Source organism: Haliaeetus leucocephalus, unplaced genomic scaffold (assembly GCF_000737465.1).
Source record: "Haliaeetus leucocephalus isolate CR32 unplaced genomic scaffold, Haliaeetus_leucocephalus-4.0 Scaffold1, whole genome shotgun sequence".
Taxonomy (NCBI): Eukaryota; Metazoa; Chordata; class Aves; order Accipitriformes; family Accipitridae; genus Haliaeetus; species Haliaeetus leucocephalus.
Window position 1 is genome coordinate 13,087,194 of NW_010972437.1, and position 19,746 is coordinate 13,106,939.

The 19,746-nt window shown below is 38.2% G+C and overlaps 1 protein-coding gene across 1 annotated transcript in view; it reads right to left on the reverse strand.

Moving 5' to 3' along the window:
• Positions 1-329: 329 nt before the first annotated feature.
• Positions 330-19,746, reverse strand: part of LOC104833000 (collagen alpha-1(XXVIII) chain-like) — a 38,913-nt gene continuing 19,496 nt past the window's right edge. Inside the window, exons 19-35 of the mRNA XM_010569459.1 lie at positions 19,344-19,412; positions 17,424-17,495; positions 16,466-16,534; positions 15,987-16,055; positions 13,926-13,994; positions 12,725-12,793; positions 11,966-12,034; positions 9,959-10,027; positions 9,179-9,247; positions 8,249-8,329; positions 7,389-7,424; positions 6,202-6,238; positions 5,519-6,076; positions 4,607-4,848; positions 3,931-4,024; positions 1,546-1,734; positions 330-493 (exon numbers count right to left, since the gene is read on the reverse strand). Of these exons, the coding sequence (XP_010567761.1) occupies positions 330-493; positions 1,546-1,734; positions 3,931-4,024; positions 4,607-4,848; positions 5,519-6,076; positions 6,202-6,238; positions 7,389-7,424; positions 8,249-8,329; positions 9,179-9,247; positions 9,959-10,027; positions 11,966-12,034; positions 12,725-12,793; positions 13,926-13,994; positions 15,987-16,055; positions 16,466-16,534; positions 17,424-17,495; positions 19,344-19,412 (2,025 nt within the window). The remainder of the gene's footprint in view (positions 494-1,545; positions 1,735-3,930; positions 4,025-4,606; positions 4,849-5,518; positions 6,077-6,201; positions 6,239-7,388; positions 7,425-8,248; positions 8,330-9,178; positions 9,248-9,958; positions 10,028-11,965; positions 12,035-12,724; positions 12,794-13,925; positions 13,995-15,986; positions 16,056-16,465; positions 16,535-17,423; positions 17,496-19,343; positions 19,413-19,746) is intronic.

Sequence of the window (19,746 nt, forward strand, 5' to 3'; positions counted from 1 at the left end):
TGGAGCTGGTCCCCGAGTCAGTGAAGAGCCCCTTGCGTCCCACCAGGAAGTCGATACAAACGCGACAAAGTGAAAAACAGCAGCGGTGCTGCCGGGCTCTCCGCCTCACTTCCTCCCGCGCTGGCGGGAAGAGCGGCGTGCTGCGGCGTGCTGCGGCGTGCTGCCATGTGCCGGCGGGGCTCTGCTGCCACCCCAGTGGGAGGGCGGCTGGCAGCTCTTGAAGTAGGAAGGGTAGCGGGTGTTTGGCTTGAGGCCAAATTCCATTTTTTGTTGATAGGCTGAACTTGCCAGTTGTTCAGGAAAAAAACCACAAACCCAACCAAAAATGATCATCGGGTTTCATGTGCAGGAGTGCCTAATCTGAGGTGTTCAGTCTTGTTAAGGGCTGTGGCAGAAATCCAGTTATCCATCAGAGGCGCATTACGCACTAAGTGTGATTTAGCTGTGAGGTAAGTTTTTAGTCCTGTAAAGGTACCATTATCCATTCTGTATCCTGGCAGTAAAACCAGAAATGTTTTATTAGAAACAAGCTTTTAAGTATATAAGTCAAGTAATAGGAAATACATCATATACAGGCAGACATAAATGTAAAAAGCAATATGGCAGTGGCAGGCAGTAAAGAATAAGCTCTATGCTGTGTTTGATGTTTTGAACATAAGTTTAAAAAGTTTTTCAAGAAAGATGAAAATACTAAAATGCATTTAAAAATTAGACTTGGCTTTCAGAAGAGAAACACATGTCAAGGACCACTTTAGACATGAACTAACCTCATTTAGTGATACCAGCTATCAGTGTAGTCACTCATATAAATGTGTGGATGTGTTTTAACTGCATTTGTCATGTATCTTGCTAGCTAATGGAAACTGAGGAAAGTTTACGGAAAAAAGAACTAAATACAATTGTGTCGTGGTTGGGAAAGGTGGGTAGCTAAGCCACCTCTCTGTCTTGTGACCCAGAGAGCACATAGGCCACAAGTTGATGCATTCGCTGTGTTCATCTGTACTGAGTAGTACTCTGCATGTAATTTGGAAATTGTGCTTGAAATATTAAAATAGGATTTGTGGGAACACTTTCAATTAAAAAAAAAAGTTAAGTCTTCTTTGCAGAATCCATGCCAAATATCAGATTTCTGTAACAGAGAGAAAAGAAGTTACATAATTTTCATGACCAAAGATTGCTTTCCAAAGCCATATATATAATTTAAAATGAGGAATAGTTAGTGATTGTACAATGGTAGTATTTAAAGATCTGGGTGAAGGAAGGGCAATTTCTATGGCAAATGCTATACTGGTCTTCCTATATCTTAGTAAAAAGGAAAATTTGTACTCTTTTGTTACATAAGGACTACATCATACAATATATGCAAAAAGAATTAAAGTGAGCTTGCATAGGTAGACTTTTAATTAGGGAGCATATGACTTCATAATGTTAACATTCTTTAAATTAGTGGGTTTGGTTTTACATACCATGCTGGATACTTAATAACAAACCCAAATAATTAATAGCTTCAACTTGCTCATTATTGATGTAGAGATAAATTCCTACCTCCAGAAAAAAATACACAAGCCTCTCTACATTCCTCTTCACTCTCAAAGCGGTTTGCATTTCCATCGCAGCCACCATACCAAAACTGAGCACAAGCATTGGCTTGTTTATCATAATACCATTTTATGATATAAACACGGCACGGCCCTTGATCCAGCCTTAACTTGCACCGGAAGTCCAGGATCCTTTCTAAAATAAAGAAAAAAAGGAATGGAAACAATTCAGTTTGTAGAAGTCAATTGTATTGCATAGATTTTAACTATTTGTCCTGGTTTCAGCTGGGATAGAGTTAATTTTCTTCCTCATATAGCTGGTATAGTGTTATGTTTTGGGTTCAATATGAGAAGAATGTTGATAACACACTGATGTTTTCAGTTGTTGCTCAGTAGTGTTTATACTAAGTCAAGGATTTTTCAGCTTCTCATGCCCAGCCAGCAAGAAGGCTGGAGGGGCACGAGAAACTGGAAGGGCGCACAGCCAGGACAGCTGACCCAAACTGGCCAAAGGGATATTCCATACCATGTGATGTCATGCCCAGTGTATAAACTGGGGGGAGTTGGCTGGGGGGAGTTGGCTGGGGGGCATGGATCACTGCTGGGGAACTAACTGGGCATCGGTTGGTGAGTGGTGAGCAATTGCATTGTGCATCACTTGTTTTGTATATTTTAATTCTTCTATTATTATTATAGTCATTTTATTATTATCACTATTGTTATTTTCTTCCTTTCTGTCCTATTAAACTATCTTTATCTCAGCCTATGAGTTTTACTTTTTTCCCAGTTCTCTCCCCCATCCCACTGGGTGGCAGGGAGTGAGCGAGCAGCTGTGTGGTGCTTAATTGCTGGCTGGGGGTAAACCACGACACTTTTAAACTCTGATTTTATTTCATTTCTTCTGCTAATGTTATACAGCAGTTTAAGATTCACTTTTACTTCTAAAGATGTTAGCATTGAAGGCAAGTTAGAAGTGCATCTTAGTAGGTCAAGTAAACTCTTCCTTTACTGTGGCATGGTTCCAGTAACTTCAGAAATAATAGTAGTATGGCTTCACATACAAGAAGAACAAACAATATGAATCTAATAATTTTGAAATCTAATTTTTGAAATCTAATTATCAGCAACCAGTCTTGTGAGCAACCCAAAATAGTAAGCCAAAGAGCTGTAAGCTAGTTGCATCTGCTGTTTTCGAACCACAGGTATGACCATCATCCTTCTGCAGTACATCGCTTCAAGATATTAGTTCTCTTTGTGGTGTGGGGGAATAGGCATTAGAATAGTGAGAAGAACATAAAACTTTAGTCTTTCTTTTGTAAGATGTTTGTGCCACTTATCTAATACAGTGGTATTAATTACATACATACTGGTTAAGTTTGAATGTTGGTCTAATGATTCCTACAGATAAGCATCAGAGGCCTGTGACATACTAATCTAGTCTCACTCACTTTAATAATACCATGAGATATAAAATACTTTTCCTTCAAGTTTAGTGTTATGACATCAATATTCTGTCTTTGGCAACTGGTATCTTGACACGTTAAAAAAAAAATTATTGCCAGAGACAGAATAATAGTCATGTCCATGTTCCCAGGAATCATGGGAACATGTTTCTATTGCTCTCTCCTGTTAACTCCCATCATAATACACTATTAATGGAGCTCAGAAGTGTGAATGCCCCAAATGATGAACAGAATACATTTGAACATTTCATATGAAAAGAATCAAGCATTTGAGCAGTCAGCTAATTACTATACTTTCCTTCAAATGACTAAACACCATTTTTTCCTATTTCTCCTCTGAAGGAGAAATCTATTTTTTCTGTCCAATTCTGAAATCATTGTCTTCTGTCTTTAGTGAAGCCTCCCATCTCCATAGACTGCACCTTCTTGACTGATGAATTACCTGCGCACTGACCCACCTCAGCTAGCACTATGTTCTCTTTTTGATGCCATTTATGAGCTCTGTCTCAGGTTATAGCTGACCTTGCATCTGCTCTAAGTGGAGCAGTGGGATTTGGAAATTGGGAAGATAAGAACTGGTGAACAGGCTGGACAAGAACTGCAACTAGATCTGTGATAAAATCCTGAAATGCATTCTCTTCCACACCACAGCGTGGGTTCATGAAATCTTCAGAGAATGGAACAAAATTACTCTGATTTAAAGCCTTATGAAAAGTTAGGATAAGATGGAACAAAATGAAAAACTAGTTATGATCTATAACCTGGTCTTGGTGTGAGCCCTGCAGTTGAAAGAGATGATGTCATCACTTTATCTGATGGTGGTGGTTTAGATGGCAATAATGGTACCACAGCTGCAGATGAAAAGAAACAGGATGAGACACTGATTTTTGATCAGCCAAAAATGAAGAAATGAATGATGATAAAAATACCTCTAGTGTCCACTGTTAGCAAGGATGACTGTTCCTCCTCCTCCTCTTGTTCCTCTTCATAGGCTTCATATACTACCACACGAGGTACTTTGGTCTGAAATAAGCATTTGATTTTCTTTGCTTTTCAGATATTGTGAAGTGTCTCAAAATGAACAAGCCCTTCATCACTTTGAGGTTTTCTAATATTTTTCCTTCCCATTTACCCTGACTTCAGTGTTAAGAATCAGGATTTTAACCTCACCTGGTTGGTTTACCAGTAAGGTTGACAATCCTAAACCTGGGATATATATATATTTTTAGTGGACCTTTACAGAATTTTATTTATAAACTTAAAAATATAGACTACAACTGAGTTTAATTGCTATTCTTAGACTCAATTATTACAGTGTAATTGCATTTTAATAATGTTATGTTTCACACTGTGGCACAAATATTACTGTATTAAACACAGGAATAATAATTCTTGTAACAGTATCAGGAATAAATTATAGCTGCTAGATAACTGCCTGCCTGCAACATCAGAACTCTTACTTGGAACAACCAGCTCCAAGTGTACCAAGGTAAAGGAGCTATTACAGTACCTGTCCTGTAGAAAAGTAGGGGGAAAGTTACATCAGGCAACAGAGAAGCATGTATATTTAAAACTTGCTCATTAAAGCCTGCTGAATATTCATACCGGAGCTAATGGTTGAGGAAGATCACCAAGAGTCAGAGGACTTTCTACTGTAGATACTCCAGGTGTCTGTGCTGAAAGTGATTGTCTGTTAACATTGTTGTTCTGAAGTATGTAATGTAAAGAACTTGAAGACACTGAATGGAAAGATGGTCCACTTATGCTTGCACCGTTTCCATTACGGTTGTATATTAAGGTACCATGTTCATCTTCACAAAATTGGTTGACTAATTTGGACTCCAGAGCTGTTTAAAAAAAAGTAAAAAACTCATCATACTGAGAAATTCAATGTATTTTTTGAATTTGGATTATTTATATATGTAAATAATACATGTGTAATCCAGTACTCCTCTGGATTATTTATATGCAGCTAAGAAGATTATTCCAGGCTCTCTGGACTATGGCTTTTATTTGTCATAAATTTGCCAGCATGTAAATCCTCTACATGGTACAAAACAGAATGTACTCACCTAAAGGTGTTCATCTGAGCTTAGTAACAACCACTAGTTGGTAGTGGGAAAATAGCTGCTTACCTTGCTCATGTGGATAACCCAATGAAAATGGGTTATTTCCCAATGGAAGTGAGTAAGTACAATTTCCCCCAGTGGGTTTGATTCTAGTTTCCAGTCCAGCAGATTTACAGTGCATGAGCACTTACTCAGCTTAGAAAGCTAGTTTAAGCAGCTGTTTTCCTACACTGTAGGTGACATTCCCTGTTGGCGTGATGAATCATTGCCCTATAACATGACTCCTTAAAAGAAGAGAATCTGTATATCTAGGTTCCTATTACTTTGCACTTTGTAACTAATCCTGATCAGCATCAAAACAACATATCCACAAAGATAATGCTTCCCCCCACCCCCCCATTCTGAGAAGCATCAGATAGAATGCAGAATAAAACTCCAATGAACGCACCTGGAAGGGTATTAAAGTCATCAATGAGATACATGTGTTCTCTGTCTGGATCTGAAGCAATCAGATTTAGTTCACGCACAAACTCGGCCTGTGTTGGATCTGAAGTATTTACAATTCCTATTGCATACATTTCGATGTTTGCTGCATGAGCCTCTCGAACGACAATATCTAGTTTTACAGCTTCTCTCTTGTCTGCTTGGCCGTCTGTTAGCACAATAGCAACTTTTCGCACTCCTGTTCGAGCACCAAAAAATCCTTCCTGGGTTGCTTTACGGATAGCAGTTCCTGTGTAAGTGCCTTCTCCCATGTATTGCATTTTTCTAATTGCTTGCTTAACATCCTGTTGAGTTGTATACTTGTTAAGACCAAATTCTAGCCGAACTTCTAAACTGTATAACACAAGGCCAATTCTGGTAGCATTTCTGCCTACGGTTACTCTGTCTACTAAAGCAGTTACAAAGTCTTTGATAATCTCAAAATTTTCTGGTCCCACACTTTCAGAGCTGTCAATCACAAATATAAGCTCCATAGGAATTTCCTTACATTTAATACCGCAACCTGCAAAGGAAAAATAAAAAAACAGATCATGATGACTTGACTTGGTATCCTTTTGGAAAGGAGAAGAATTTAAATGTAATGAAGAAAAAATAGTATCTGAAATTAAAGATTTCCTGAGTACTTACCACAGATCTCTTTAATTAACTTAATTATATCTTCTCTCTGGTTATAAAAAAAATTAAATATAAAAATATTTTACAATTTGCCTCTTTCAAAAGAGGTATAATATTGACACTACCAAAGATTTTGTTTATAATGAGTATCTGTGTCCTACAAGGACTTACAAAAAATATAACTGTTTAACTTTCAAACCTGACCTTCCAAGCTTGGAATGAGTCCCACATTTTACAATGAACTATTTTATATGGCATATAAGAATGATTAACTTGACAACACAGTAACGCCTCTATCTAAAACAATTAACTACTGTTATTGTAAAGAATGTTTTGTGATGATTTGGTTCTCATTAAAACTTAAAGTCAAAACCCATTCATATTTTAGCATCTGAATAATATGGATATACCTTTTAAATGTATCAGAAGTGGAGAAATAGACCCAACTTCAGGAAGCATATTGCTTGCAGTGAGATGGCAGATGACAGAGAATGCAAACAAAGAATGGAATTGGGATTTGTGAACCCTACTGTACTTGGTGCACAGTATTGCCCAGCTTGCAGCAGCAGCAAAAAAAAGCTGCTGCCTTCAGAGCTGTCTGTTCAGAGAAGTGATAGCTTCCATGACATGCAAACAACATGTTTCTCATTATTAGAGCAATCACTTATTATATTTTTTGAAGTGCATGACAGGACTCATTTGGCATTGAGTCAGTCTTTCAAATACAACCTTTTGCTACTGCTGCTCAGCTTCCATCATAAATTTCCATAGTATTTGTATACTCACTGACATGCTTTACTGAATTTGAGTCTAGTGCAGTTCAGGCTTAGCAGAACTATATTTAAGTTTAGAGCATGATAGTCCATGACAGGTTTGAAGATCTTTGCTCTTTGGACTCTTAAATACTTTTTAAAAAACTTTCCTGCAGCATGTACACAGCTGAGTCATCTAACACTAACTGTAAAAGAACACATAGCAGTAAAATACCTAAAATCACCAGGAACTTTAAATTCCATTTCAGCATAAAGTAGATGAGAAAAAGCCAGAAACCTTTGTGTGATTTCTTTCTATATTATTAAGACCACTTCTAGTCAGAAAGCTCTTTCCAAAATAATTAACATAGGATACATTTCATCTGATAGTATCTTGTATAGGTTATACCTTGCCATAATGGGATTTAAATAATGGAATTTGCTTACTGTTAGGCCTTGCTCTCCCTTTGGTCCAGTTTTGCCCTGTAACAGTGATTGTTAATTAAGCTACTGTAATTAATTAGTAACATTGTAATTCAGATTATGACTTCATCAATACCATTATTAGAATAATATTTGGCCAGTAAGAACTTTGGCTAGAAAAAGTGGTGTTCTTGTGATACTACCTTGTGCATGCAGCATCTACAACCTCCTAAAGTGGTGAGGTTTTTATGGGAATTGGATGACTTCAAGTTTCCCACTGGATCACTGATTGTAAGTTTACATTAGAAAAGGAGAATCCATGCAAAGCTTTCCTGTCTACCATGTTGTGTTTGCTTCCTTTCTCAAGAGACTGTATACCTGCCTGACACCCTGGGATGATCAGAATTCTGCTTCATCATATGTGAGTCTAATAGGGCAAGTGTCAGGGCAAGAATGGCAATGGTGTTTATGTATCCATAATTAATAGTATGCGAATGTCAGAACAGCGGGGACCACATTTTTGCTTTCCAGCTTTTGGGGACCTGCCCATCAGCTGAAGTTACCATTTTGCCTCCCTTCATCTGTTCATCAGCTTTGAGGGAGAGTCTGAGCTAGTTACCTGGTAGCCATAGAATAGAATTGCATAGTTTTGTCTTAAAACATGGCAATTGTCTTTCACTGCCTTAAGAAAGAAGCCACATCTGTGTGAAATGGGGTATTCAGCATGGAAATGTCTTCTTTATGCTTTTAAAGGTTTTCATGGTTTCAGTTTCTTAAGTATTCCAGATTATGTGTAGTTAAATAGCAAGAAAACAAAAACAAACAAACCAGCTTTATTTTTAAGCAGTTTAAGGAAACAGATATAAAAAACCTGAGTTACTCACGGGTTCTCCAGATAAACCAGGGTCACCCACAACACCTTTTTCTCCTTTTTTCCCTTTTTCACCTGTAGCTCCTCGGTCTCCCTTTAAAACCGTGTTGGTAAGCAGATAGAAAGTGTAAGTCAGTTTTTATTGCACTTTTCACATTTCTCTCTAGCTGCCTTTGTCGAATTCACCTTCAGCTTCTGACATGAGTTAGGAATTTTTGTTAGAGATCATTTAAATCAATCGGTATTTGTGAATTTTGTGAGTAACTTGTAGTATTGGCTAAGCATTTTTATGGGAAAAAAATAGCTGAAGCAGTTTGGACAATGAACCATCTCAAACAAGTACATGCAGACAGAGGGGTTTCATGGGATATTGCATCATGGATATTATTATCTGTGTCTGAGAAAAATAAAATAACAGTAGGAAATTGAGAAGAAAGGCAAGGATGTAGTTGGAATGAATAATGGGAATATCACTCCGAGAAACCTTTTGGCCCAGAAAAGGTTTTTGGAATAGCAAACAGATGAATTAGTGCCTCCTGGTTTGATTTTTAGTAGGCTATGGGATTTTGTACAGCCCTTCTGAGCTGATGTAATCACATCCAAAAACTGATTCCAACCCATGTTTCTCTTTTTCTTAACATTGATGTAGTCCCCAAATTTTGCATAGTGGATATGGTAAAAGAAAGGCAGTGATATTAAATCTAATATCTATATTTCTTCTAATTACAGTAGAAGATAAGCCTCATATGATATTAAAATAAGCAACACTCAAAGAGATGCTGCTATAAAATATTAAAACAATCACGTGAATGACTGGGGTTTACCCAAAATCGCAATTCCCTTTTCACAAAATTCATATGCCTTCAATAAGAGCTGACTGTAATGAGCATTTTCAGTATGTTGGCTTTGGTCTAGGACATTATCTCTGATTTAGATATCATACCTTCTGTCCCAAAAGCCCGTCTCCAGGGGGGCCTCGTGGTCCTGGCATTCCTTGAATTCCTTGTTCCCCCTAATGATAATCCAGGTAGTGATACTAACCCTTTGTAATCATTCATCATGCATTAATTTTAAATGTTCAAAGAGAAAGTGTTTCAAACTGCATTTTAACAAGCGTCTTGAGGCACTTGAGACAATGTAGTAGCTGGCTTATATTTCTCAAATACTTCATCAGAATGTCTACTCTAAAGATACATAATATTGAAAAACCACATGGTCATTATTGGTTCTAATTCTTCTATTCCCTCTTTCCATCCCATTTTATTCCTTCTCATTCCCCCTTTCTTATTTCTGTCTTTTGAGTCTGTTTTGTCTGATGTATGCTTTGGGTAAAAGTGCATATTACAGGGAAAAATTAATATGACACATAGATTCAGGATGGAGACTCTTTCTCTACCATAGGTGGTGGTTCATATAACTACTTCAGACTGTGTCTGTGGGCATGAGAGTTGGGGAAGAGGAAATGGTATTTTTAATTTTGTAAGGCTATCTTTCACTGATAAAAGATGCCCCTGCTTCCTCCTCCCTCAATACACACACCCTTGGGCTTATTGTTTACAGCAGTAGAGACAGAACATACTTTGTAGGTGCTCATGTTATCCTTCTCGTTTTCTAGTCTGAGGCTCTCGTCTTAGAAGAAACAATATGAAATCTCCTTAACACTCTGATGGTCAGGTTGACCACTCAACACACGTTAAATATTGAAAACACTGAGTCTTTTTACCTTAATTCCTTGAATACCTTCACCAGGAGGTCCCAAAGAGCCAGGTGGCCCTGGGCGTCCTATGGTTCCCTAGAGAGAAACCCTGCATACGTTAAATAAAATATTCATAATAAAAAAAAAACACAATAAATTGTTATACCACCATGTAATTTTATGTCCATCCTCTACCAAATTGATGTCTTTCTATAAGTAGTGAGATTAAGGTTGCTCCAGCTGACAAAGACTCTTTTTATCCTTTTGTGCTGGTTTTGGCTGGGATAGAGTTAATTTTCTTCACAGTAGCTAGTATGGGGCTATGTTTTGGATTTGTGCTGAAAACAGTGTTGATTATACAGGGGACACAGCTGGGACGGCTAAGCCTAACTGACCAAAGGGATATTCCATACCATATGACATCATGCTCAGCATATAAAGTTGGGGAAGAAGGAGGAAGCGGGGGATGTTTGGAGTGATGGCATTTGTCTTCCCAAGTAACCGTTACATGTGATGGATCCCTGCTTTCCTGGAGATGGCTGAACACCTGCCTGCCAATGGGAAGTGGTGAATGAATTCCTTGTTTTGCTTTGCTTGTGTGCGTGGCTTTTGCTTTACCTATTAAACTGACTTTATCTCAACCCACAAGTTTTACTTTTTTTTCTGATTCTCTCCCCCATCCCACGGGGGGTGGGAAGCGAGCAAGCTGCTGTGTGGTGCTTAGTTGCTGGCTGGGGTTAAACCTTGACATCTTTATCAGATTATTCAAATCTAGCTTATACTTCAAAGGAGTCACTCAGGGCTTAATGCTCATTGGACATGAATCACCTTGCTGATAGAGATATACATTGCATTGAAGGATGGATTGTATTGGTGGGACATTGGGGACTGAATTAAGATTTAAGAGAGGATTGTTGTTGTGTTATTGTTGTGTTATCTTTCATCACCATTAAGCTTACACAGTCAGACCTATAGATGTACATATTAATGTGGCATTGCAAATAAACACTCGTTGCTAATTTATAAGCTAGTTTTTAAAAGAACTCTAGAGAAAATGTTTCAGTTCCGTATGTTATTCATAGGAAACAATCAAACCCCACATATTCATTTTATGCCTATATTGCTATTCCAGTATCCCTGCATGAAATTCTCAATTTCCTCATTTGTAAGGATCCTGTGCACATGCCAGTCCTTGGGACTGGCACTGGCTGGGGAAGTGCTTCACCACTGCTTAGCTCTGGACCTAGCCTTCATGCCAACATGAACTGAATCGCTGGGACCAATAAGCCACATTGTGCAGGTAATACATTATTATGTTGCACATTTTTTGCATTTGACGTTGTTCAGTTCATTTATATTTACATTCTAAAACAGTTCTTTTGTTTTAATAGTCTTCTAAAGCTGAGCAGTAGGAGCATAAGAGTTTCTAATTTGGGGGCTTTCATAGTGAAAATTTTTTATAGTTACAATTACTTCCAGGCCTTTGTCATGGTATATATTATATTTACACTAATAATCCATTTTGCAGGGATAGGTCATCATGTTGGTCATTAGATGATTATTGATTTACTTTGTACAGTAAAAAAGAGGAATTCATTCTAGAAGAAGTCAACAGTATGCCTGTAGCTGTAACAGTAGTATAGGCAAGACACAGTAAGTGCTTGCCAGGCCATTAATTCTGACCAATGCTAGGTCTGAAGAAATTTTTGCTACTCAATTGCAGCTAATGTCTGCAGGAGCTAAATGTTTTGTCACTGATATTCACTGCAAGATTATCACTTTATAATTTATCATATGCAATAGGAAGAAGGCCATGGTTTATGGCTAGTCACCAGAAACTTTTTTTATTTTCTACAAAATAAAGACACTGTATTCCTTAGTTATCTTATTTGTTGGCTTAGTTGTTTCTAGTGAAGAGTGAAGACAGAAAACATGTAGATGTGTATGCACGGTCACACATTTTTATACTAACTTTTTTTTCCCTTCTTTTTTAGAAAATAGACAGTAGGAGACATAATTGTTTAAATGGCTTACTTTTGGTCCTGGCAGGCCTTCTCCTGGGGGACCTGGGAGACCAATTGGTCCTCTACTACCGGGATCACCCTGAAAGTTGATACTTGAAAAAATAAGTAGTGAATACCAAAGTTTAATTTCTCTCTAGAATTCCCAGCATCTGTTGTATTCAGATGGGAAAAAGAGAGGAAGATTATTGAACAGCACAGTGCAAGTCTAAACAATGCTAACCCATGAATACTGCAGGCAGGACAAGAAAGTTATTGGGGATAAACAGTGGCTAGTGGTCTCAACATATTCAAGACATGTACAGTCAATTACACAATAGTTACCCAGGAATTACAATTCCCATACGATAAAATGAACTCCATGTTCCCCAAACAAACAAACAAAAATGTTTTTGCTTGCTGCCTGTCAATTGAATCAGACTCTATGTTCGCATTGGCACTGTTCTAGCTTTTTTCCTATCAGTGCTTTCAGACAGCTAGGGGTTTGTGGTAAGTGGAAAAAAGATGGACATCCTTTTAAGGGACATTAAACATATTTAAATAGCTGTAGTCAATCCTTCAATTGCCTGTATAATTCCAGTAATCCTGCAATCAGCATCAGGATGAGTTCTGAAGTGAAGCTTGAAGATCTTCTATGGGATCTACCTTTTATTTACTGACAAGTAAGTTAAAGCTGGATTAAAGAGTTATTCTGACTGTGACCTATGGGTAGGAATTATATCTGCATGGAGTACACACATGCATTTACTTTTCTAGAAGTTAAGGTCTGTACCTTAGGTCCTGGTAGTCCAACTCCATCTGGGCCTTGTTCACCAGGAATCCCAGGAAGGCCTGGCAAGCCCTGAAATTATATGTGCAGACAGAATATTAATTTAATTAATGACTACATGCTTTTGTTAACATTAATATGGTAGTATCTTGAATATATTGTCTCTTAGTGGGATCACTGTGGTCTACAGTTGGTTAAATTATACTCTGATAAGCCAGAAGTGGGGTCAGTGGCATTTGCATGTGTGTTGTATGTCATGCAGGAGGCTTGCATGTGTTTGAAGACAGAGGAGTCAGATCCAGAGAAGCAGGTGGGGAAGCAGTTCTGCATGGGATTGCACAAAAATATCAGAAAGTATTATAAATCAAATTCCAATTTCCATTTTGACATTCATTAATTTTTATTCCTGACTGTGGCAATTGCATGCACTTCTACTGTTGTCTTTAGCACAGATAAATGCTAGTATATCACCAAACTCCCTGACTCCAGCCAGCAGTCTTCCTGGGACTTCCTCACTGCACAGGCATGTAACTGCCAGGGCTGGTGGAGCACACTATTGAGCAGACTAGGTATGTGAAGCCAGTGCTGCATACATATGCAAGGAAGGGAGAGGTAGCAGCCTTTTCTCTTTGTATCCTTTTTACAGGGATTGGTCATATCTACCAGTAAAGACCTCTGTAAAGGGCTGTAAAGTAGATCAACCAATTCTTTGCCACACCTTCAACAACCTGATGAACAGAACTGAGGATGGTTTGCTTTTCTGGCTCTTTGGACAGTAGTTGTTTTTTTAGTGGTTCTGGAAGATACTGTTGCCCTGAGTTCACACCCATGTGTATGGACACAGCTGCTTAGCTGGGCTATATTCTGTTTGAGAATAAATTTTGTATGATTGGGCAGAAGACAGTATTCTACATCAAGATATTGAGGGAACTGCTTGAAAAATCAGTGATAGTACAGAAAAAAAAAAAAAGCCCCACTTGGAATATGTTACATTGTGTAATCGGGAGGAGTGGAGGACATGGAAGGTCTTGGACTATTTCAGAGGGAGATTTCTTTCTCCTTCTATGCTGAAATGCCTTTCCACAGTTGAGGAGCCTTTATAGGCTTTTAGACCAGCAAATCTTTCCTACCATGTCAGCTAATCACATTGGTGTAGCACCTATTTGTTCCAAATTCACATTAAAAAAATTGTCTATAAACTTACAGGTGGGCCGGGATAACCATCTCCTTTTGGCCCAAAGGGCCCGGGGGGTCCTGGAAGACCTCGGTCACCCTGATGAAGGCAGGAAAAACAGCTGAGGTGAATACCAATACAATTGCTAGCAGGAAATTTTCCATGAAAGTGAAACTTTATTGGCAAATATACTGTAAGTTGATTTTATTTGTCTATCTGCTAATATATTTTACTATGTGAATGATTGTTGTAGGTTATTAATCCTGGACTAAAACTGGGATATTTAATAGTGCTGAGGATTTACAGGACCTTTCACTTCTAAGTCACTAATTTGAATCTTTTTCAAGAGCTCTGTCTGTTGTCATTTGTGTCCTACATATAATAAGGAATGACTTCAGTTGCATTCCCCATATTTTTATCATGATTACTATTATTCCAGCTTCAGGGGAACAAGCCCGAATTGACAGACAGCCAAAAGTCTAGCATGGGAACTGATTTACTCAGTGGCTACTTTACATAATTCTTATAATTGAAGATAGATAAACTGCTGCAGAGCATTGGGAAAACTGTATACCTTCTGCACATGCTGTATGTTTGTGTGGTAAGACAAAGGATGTAGAGCAGGGGACAATAGTGGTTTGTGTGGCCAATTTAAAAATGTTGTTTTCTATCACAAGGTTCCTGTCTGTTTTTATTGTTCCAGAATTGTATTTTCCTATAATGCTGTGAAACCTCATTAGAGCTATTGAGTATAACAGGAGCTTCCTATCAGAGATGTATAATTAAGCTCCTTTCATGGATCCAGGTAGCTGGAGTATCTCAGGGACAGATTTACCAGGGAAACCAAGAGGACTTTAACCCTCCCAGCCATACTGGATGGTGCAGTGAGTTGCTCAGTTACAACTGTATGGGTGATCAAGATTGTGTTTGTCCCTGTAGCTACCAAAATATTGGCATGCATAACAGTGGCAAGCAAAGGCCCATGCAAAAATAATTTAAAAAAATGAGACTGTAAAAGGTTTTACCCTGTACAGCTTAGTGCAGATGTGTGTCTGAGAGTGAAGCAACAGCAAAACCACTAATACTGACAAAGCAAAAAGTGAAGAACATAGTCACAGAAACATGCAGTGTTATCCAATTGAAAGAGCTTTGGGGGCTCAAGGTTGAGGGAGAGAGACTTGCAACTCTGAGCAAAGGACCCATTTCCTGTTGGATTCCCAGAAATAGGACAACATACAGTTCTCTGAATTAACTGCACTGTACCAGAAAAGTGTGTGATTTCATCATCATCATCTCTTCTGGATGAAAATAAATTTAAGGATCTTGAAAACCACTAACTGATCAAAAAGGGATAGAGATTGTTACATGTTTCTCATGCTTCTGTTACTGTGTTCAGTTCACTCAAGGAACAAGGGATAAGGGCTATACTCAAAAGTACTGTCAAATTCACTAAGTAAAAAAAAAGAGGGGGAGATCCAGTTTATTTTGAGAAACACAGGTTCATATGTCCCAAGTTTCTTGGTGTTCACACAAAATCAGCCCTGGAATGAAGAGTGGCTTACAAAGGTTGAATCTAGGTAATACTGAGGCAAGTGCTGGAGAGAAACTCTTAGAGATTAGCTACTTGGTCATGTTCTTCTTCCACTACTTAAGGCATCTCTTCTCACATTGCCAGTTTGGCCCATGTCCTGAGATTTTTTGGAGTCTGTGGATTACCCTGTGTCAAAATTAGGAATGAAGCAAAGGAGACTTGCTGAGAAAAATTAACTGTGCTTGACAAGTAGGCTGTTGTAAGCACATAAATCAGGTATTCTCTCTGTATTCGCTCCTCAGTAATTTAAAACAGTCATTTTTCTCCTGGTTCTCTGCCATGTGAAAGCTCATGGTTCATGGAGTCTGGATGATTGACCATCCATGGTTTTCTGGCTCTGCAAATCCTTATACTCTGCCAGTTGTACATGTATGTTGTACGACATACACGTTAAGAACTGTGGATCACTTGGCCATCCTAGGCGATTTGCTGTTGCTTCACTGAAGTCCTGCCTTATTTTACAGTTCTATCAGAAATTAGTTTACCAATTTAGGAGCTACCTTTGCCCCAGGAAGCCCAAAACCTGGTTCTCCAATTGGTCCAGGAAGGCCAGGTAATCCCATGTCACCCTGCAATGAAGAAAATATATACTCTAGTTATATATTTTATTAAACAGCAATCACAGACTGGTTTTGGATTTCTTTTATACAAATTTATATGTATCAAACGTAACAGCTACTTTTATTTATTGCTATTACATGCATTAAACACCAAAAGCAGAAGAAAGAAAAGTATGTTGATATCCAAGGTTATCCAAAAGAAAGAAATGAACATAGGTAGGCCACACCTCAAGCTGGCATACAGTTAACAGCAGGGCATGGTGGTAACTAGACTGGATACAAACCATAACTCTGTTCACAGGAAACAAGTTCTACTTGACCTCATAAGGCTGAAATTATTTACATGAATAATAGCATGGTCTACTTTACAGTTTTCATCCTGTGTTTATAAGCACTAGGACCTGGAGCATGGATGTTACCTTTGGTCCAGGCACAGCTCTTCCTGGAGGGCCTGGCATTCCAAGACGTCCTGGTGCACCAGGCTCTCCCTGCAGTGAAGGAAGGAGAGCAAGAACAATGGATTTTTCTGAAAGTGAGCATGAGCATCTCATAGAGAAAACATTTATGCAACTATTTATAATATACCATTAAAATTCTAATAGAATTTCTAATATTCTATTCTGTGAGGAGTGAAACGTAACTGAAGAACTGATAAAAAGCATAGTTCTGATTTCTCAATGGAAATGAGATTCTTCTGCGTCACTGAACAAGTATATCTTATTAGAAATCCCTTTCTTGGTGTATTTGAGACTTGGTCCAGGACATCCAGCACTCAAGGCTTCCTGCCCAGCTGTGTAGGTACTGAAAACAGGTATATTTTTCTATTAGAGTAGATTTTTTAAAATAGTCCTTTCAGCATACTTTTTTACCCCTTTTCATTTTTCCTCTTGTGGGAAAATACACACTCTTGTGTGTATAAATAGCAAAAGACATAATACGAAACTGGAGGAGAAACCTGGAGTCGCCCTTCTGTCACTTACAGTGAGTACTGAGTATTTGACTAGAAACTCCAAATCCATAAAAGAGTATCAGTCATGAGTCAGTATAAGGGAGAATAAAGTCTTGCCACATATGTGTATGCCATACACCATGCTATCTTCCCAAATATTTCAGCATAAAAATACCACTATTAGTGTCCCTTAACTTTTTCCAAACTGACAGGGAGGCAATATGGTAAATGCAAAGTTTTTTAAAAAATGCTTCTAGATGTCTATAGAGATCATGGTGTGTCTTGCTAAGAGAAACCTTAGCTGAACTTTTTTTAAAAATTATTTTGTAAGAAGCAAGTTCATTCCAGGACAGTTGTTTCTGAGATCTAGAACAAAGCACATCTTGGGGGGGGGCTATTTTACACACATAATGTGGTAATGAACCTACTTTAGCTCCAGCAGGTCCAGGCACTCCTGTTGGTCCTGTTAATCCACGTATTCCTCTCTGACCTTGATCTCCCTACAAAAATGGTGAAGACTTGTCACACATACCAAATAATATTAAGACCAAATAATATTAAGAATGTGTTAACTGAAATTAATTGTAAATATCAGTGAAAGATAGTGAAATTCTGTTTCATAGCTGGTGCACATGAGCTGTTCCTATTGCTTTCATTGGCAAGTCAGTCAATTCTGCTCAGTAATTGTCCAGTTTTGTATTTGTACAGTTAAAACTGTGTAGATTTCATCTGAAATTAAATTAACCATCTAACCAGTGAATACTGTGAAAAAAATAAGAACTAAAAGGAGTCAAAGATTGCATCCTTGCAGCTGAAAAATCAAGTTAAGTAATGTCGTAGTTTAACCCCAGCCAGCAACTAAGCACCACGCAGCCGCTCACTCACTCCCCCCCCATCCAGTGGGATGGGGGAGAAAATCAGGAAAAGAAGTAAAACTCCTGGGTGGAGATAAGAACGATTTAATAGAACAGAAAAGAAGAAACTAATAATGATAATGATAACCCTAATAAAATGACAACAGTAGTAATAAAAGGATTGGAATGTACAAATGATGCGCAGGGCAATTGCTCACCACCCGCTGACCGACACCCAGCCAGTCCCCGAGCAGCGAATCCCTGCCCCCCCACTTCCCAGTTCCTAAACTAGATGGGACGTCACATGGTATGGAATATACTGTTGGCCAGTTTGGGTCAGGTGCCCTGGCTGGGCATGAGAAGCTGAAAAATCCTTGACTCTAGTCTAAACACTACTGAGCAACAACTGAAAACATCAGTGTTATCAACATTCTTCACATACTGAACTCAAAACATAGCACTGTACCAGCTACTAGGAAGACAGTTAACTACATCCCAGCTGAAACCAGGACAAGTAATTACCTGAAAAAGATACTATCTAAGAGAAATAATCAAAACAGGAAAAGATAATTCACTCAAAGGTATTTTTTTTATTCAAAGGCAAATAGGGCCAATTGATTGACCACAATGCCCTCTCTGATTGATCAGCTTATACTTTCGGGCAGAAAAAGCTAAGAATAGATAGTGTAAAGTTTGTAAAAGGATAACTGCTATTTAAGCATATTATTAGGCTGTAATTATTACAACAAAAATGAAACAGCTATGAGTCCAGAATCATTCTGAAAAAGTTCCAATACAGTAATTAATTTTATTGCTGCATCTTGTCATCTGCATGTATTCCCTACCAAAGTAATCTGAAAACAGCTGGATGCCTTGATTTTCCTTGTTACATTGCTTTTTAGCCCTTCAGCTTCTTGCACTTGTGATATTTAATATTTTTATTTCTCTTCTATTGTGACATTTAATCTCTGTATGTCCTGTCCAATGTCTGGGACAACTATTCCAGCAATTTCCAGTGTCTTTATTTCACAGGATACAGTTGCTGATATGAGAAACTGGAATTACTTCTCCATTTCTGAATCAGTACGGAAGACCAGTACAAGAGCCAGAACCTAAAAGATGGACCCAGTTATTCCTACTAAGAGAAGTAGTATTCCCAGTTAGCTCCTTGTGAACTTCTTGGACCAGATACTACCACAGGTACTGGAAATTGTGAGCCACTGAAATGTTGTGCTGTCATTTAAAAAAAAAAAAAACAACTATGTAAAAGATGTCCTGGGTGGTCTTTTATTAACTTTGCTGTTTAAAAAGTTGTTGGTTTAGGCTGAGGCTGAGATAAACTCTCTAGTTAACCACTTCTAGAAGCACTTATTAACCTATTCCTTGAGGTACATTTTTTCGTTACTTACAATAGACCAAAAAAGAGAAGGCTTTGACAAACCTATTCCTGGAACATTACAATTTTGAATGTCACCTTTAGTAAGAAATTCTCACCTTTTCCCCCTGTATTCCAATCCCTGGAGCACCTTCAGGACCTCTAAGACCAGGTAACCCTGGTTCACCCTTGAATAGAAAAATGAAAGCAGCATTTCAGAGTACTGCATAGACATGGTGCAAGATCAGCTCTGTGTTCACTTGAATAAGCTCATTAAAATCATAGACCTTTTAGAGTCAATAGCAAAACTCCCACTGATGTCAGAGCACCCAGGATTTTCTTCCCATATTCAGAAGCAACCATTGTAAAATTCTGGGTGGAATGCATGAAGTAGCATGTTTCCTTAGTGATGGCTGAACACTTTCGAGTATATAATCTTTAAATATATGGGGTTTCTGATTCTAGGAAAATACCATGATCAGAAGGCTACGAAAGGTTGCCTGTAGCCATTTTAGTGGTTTC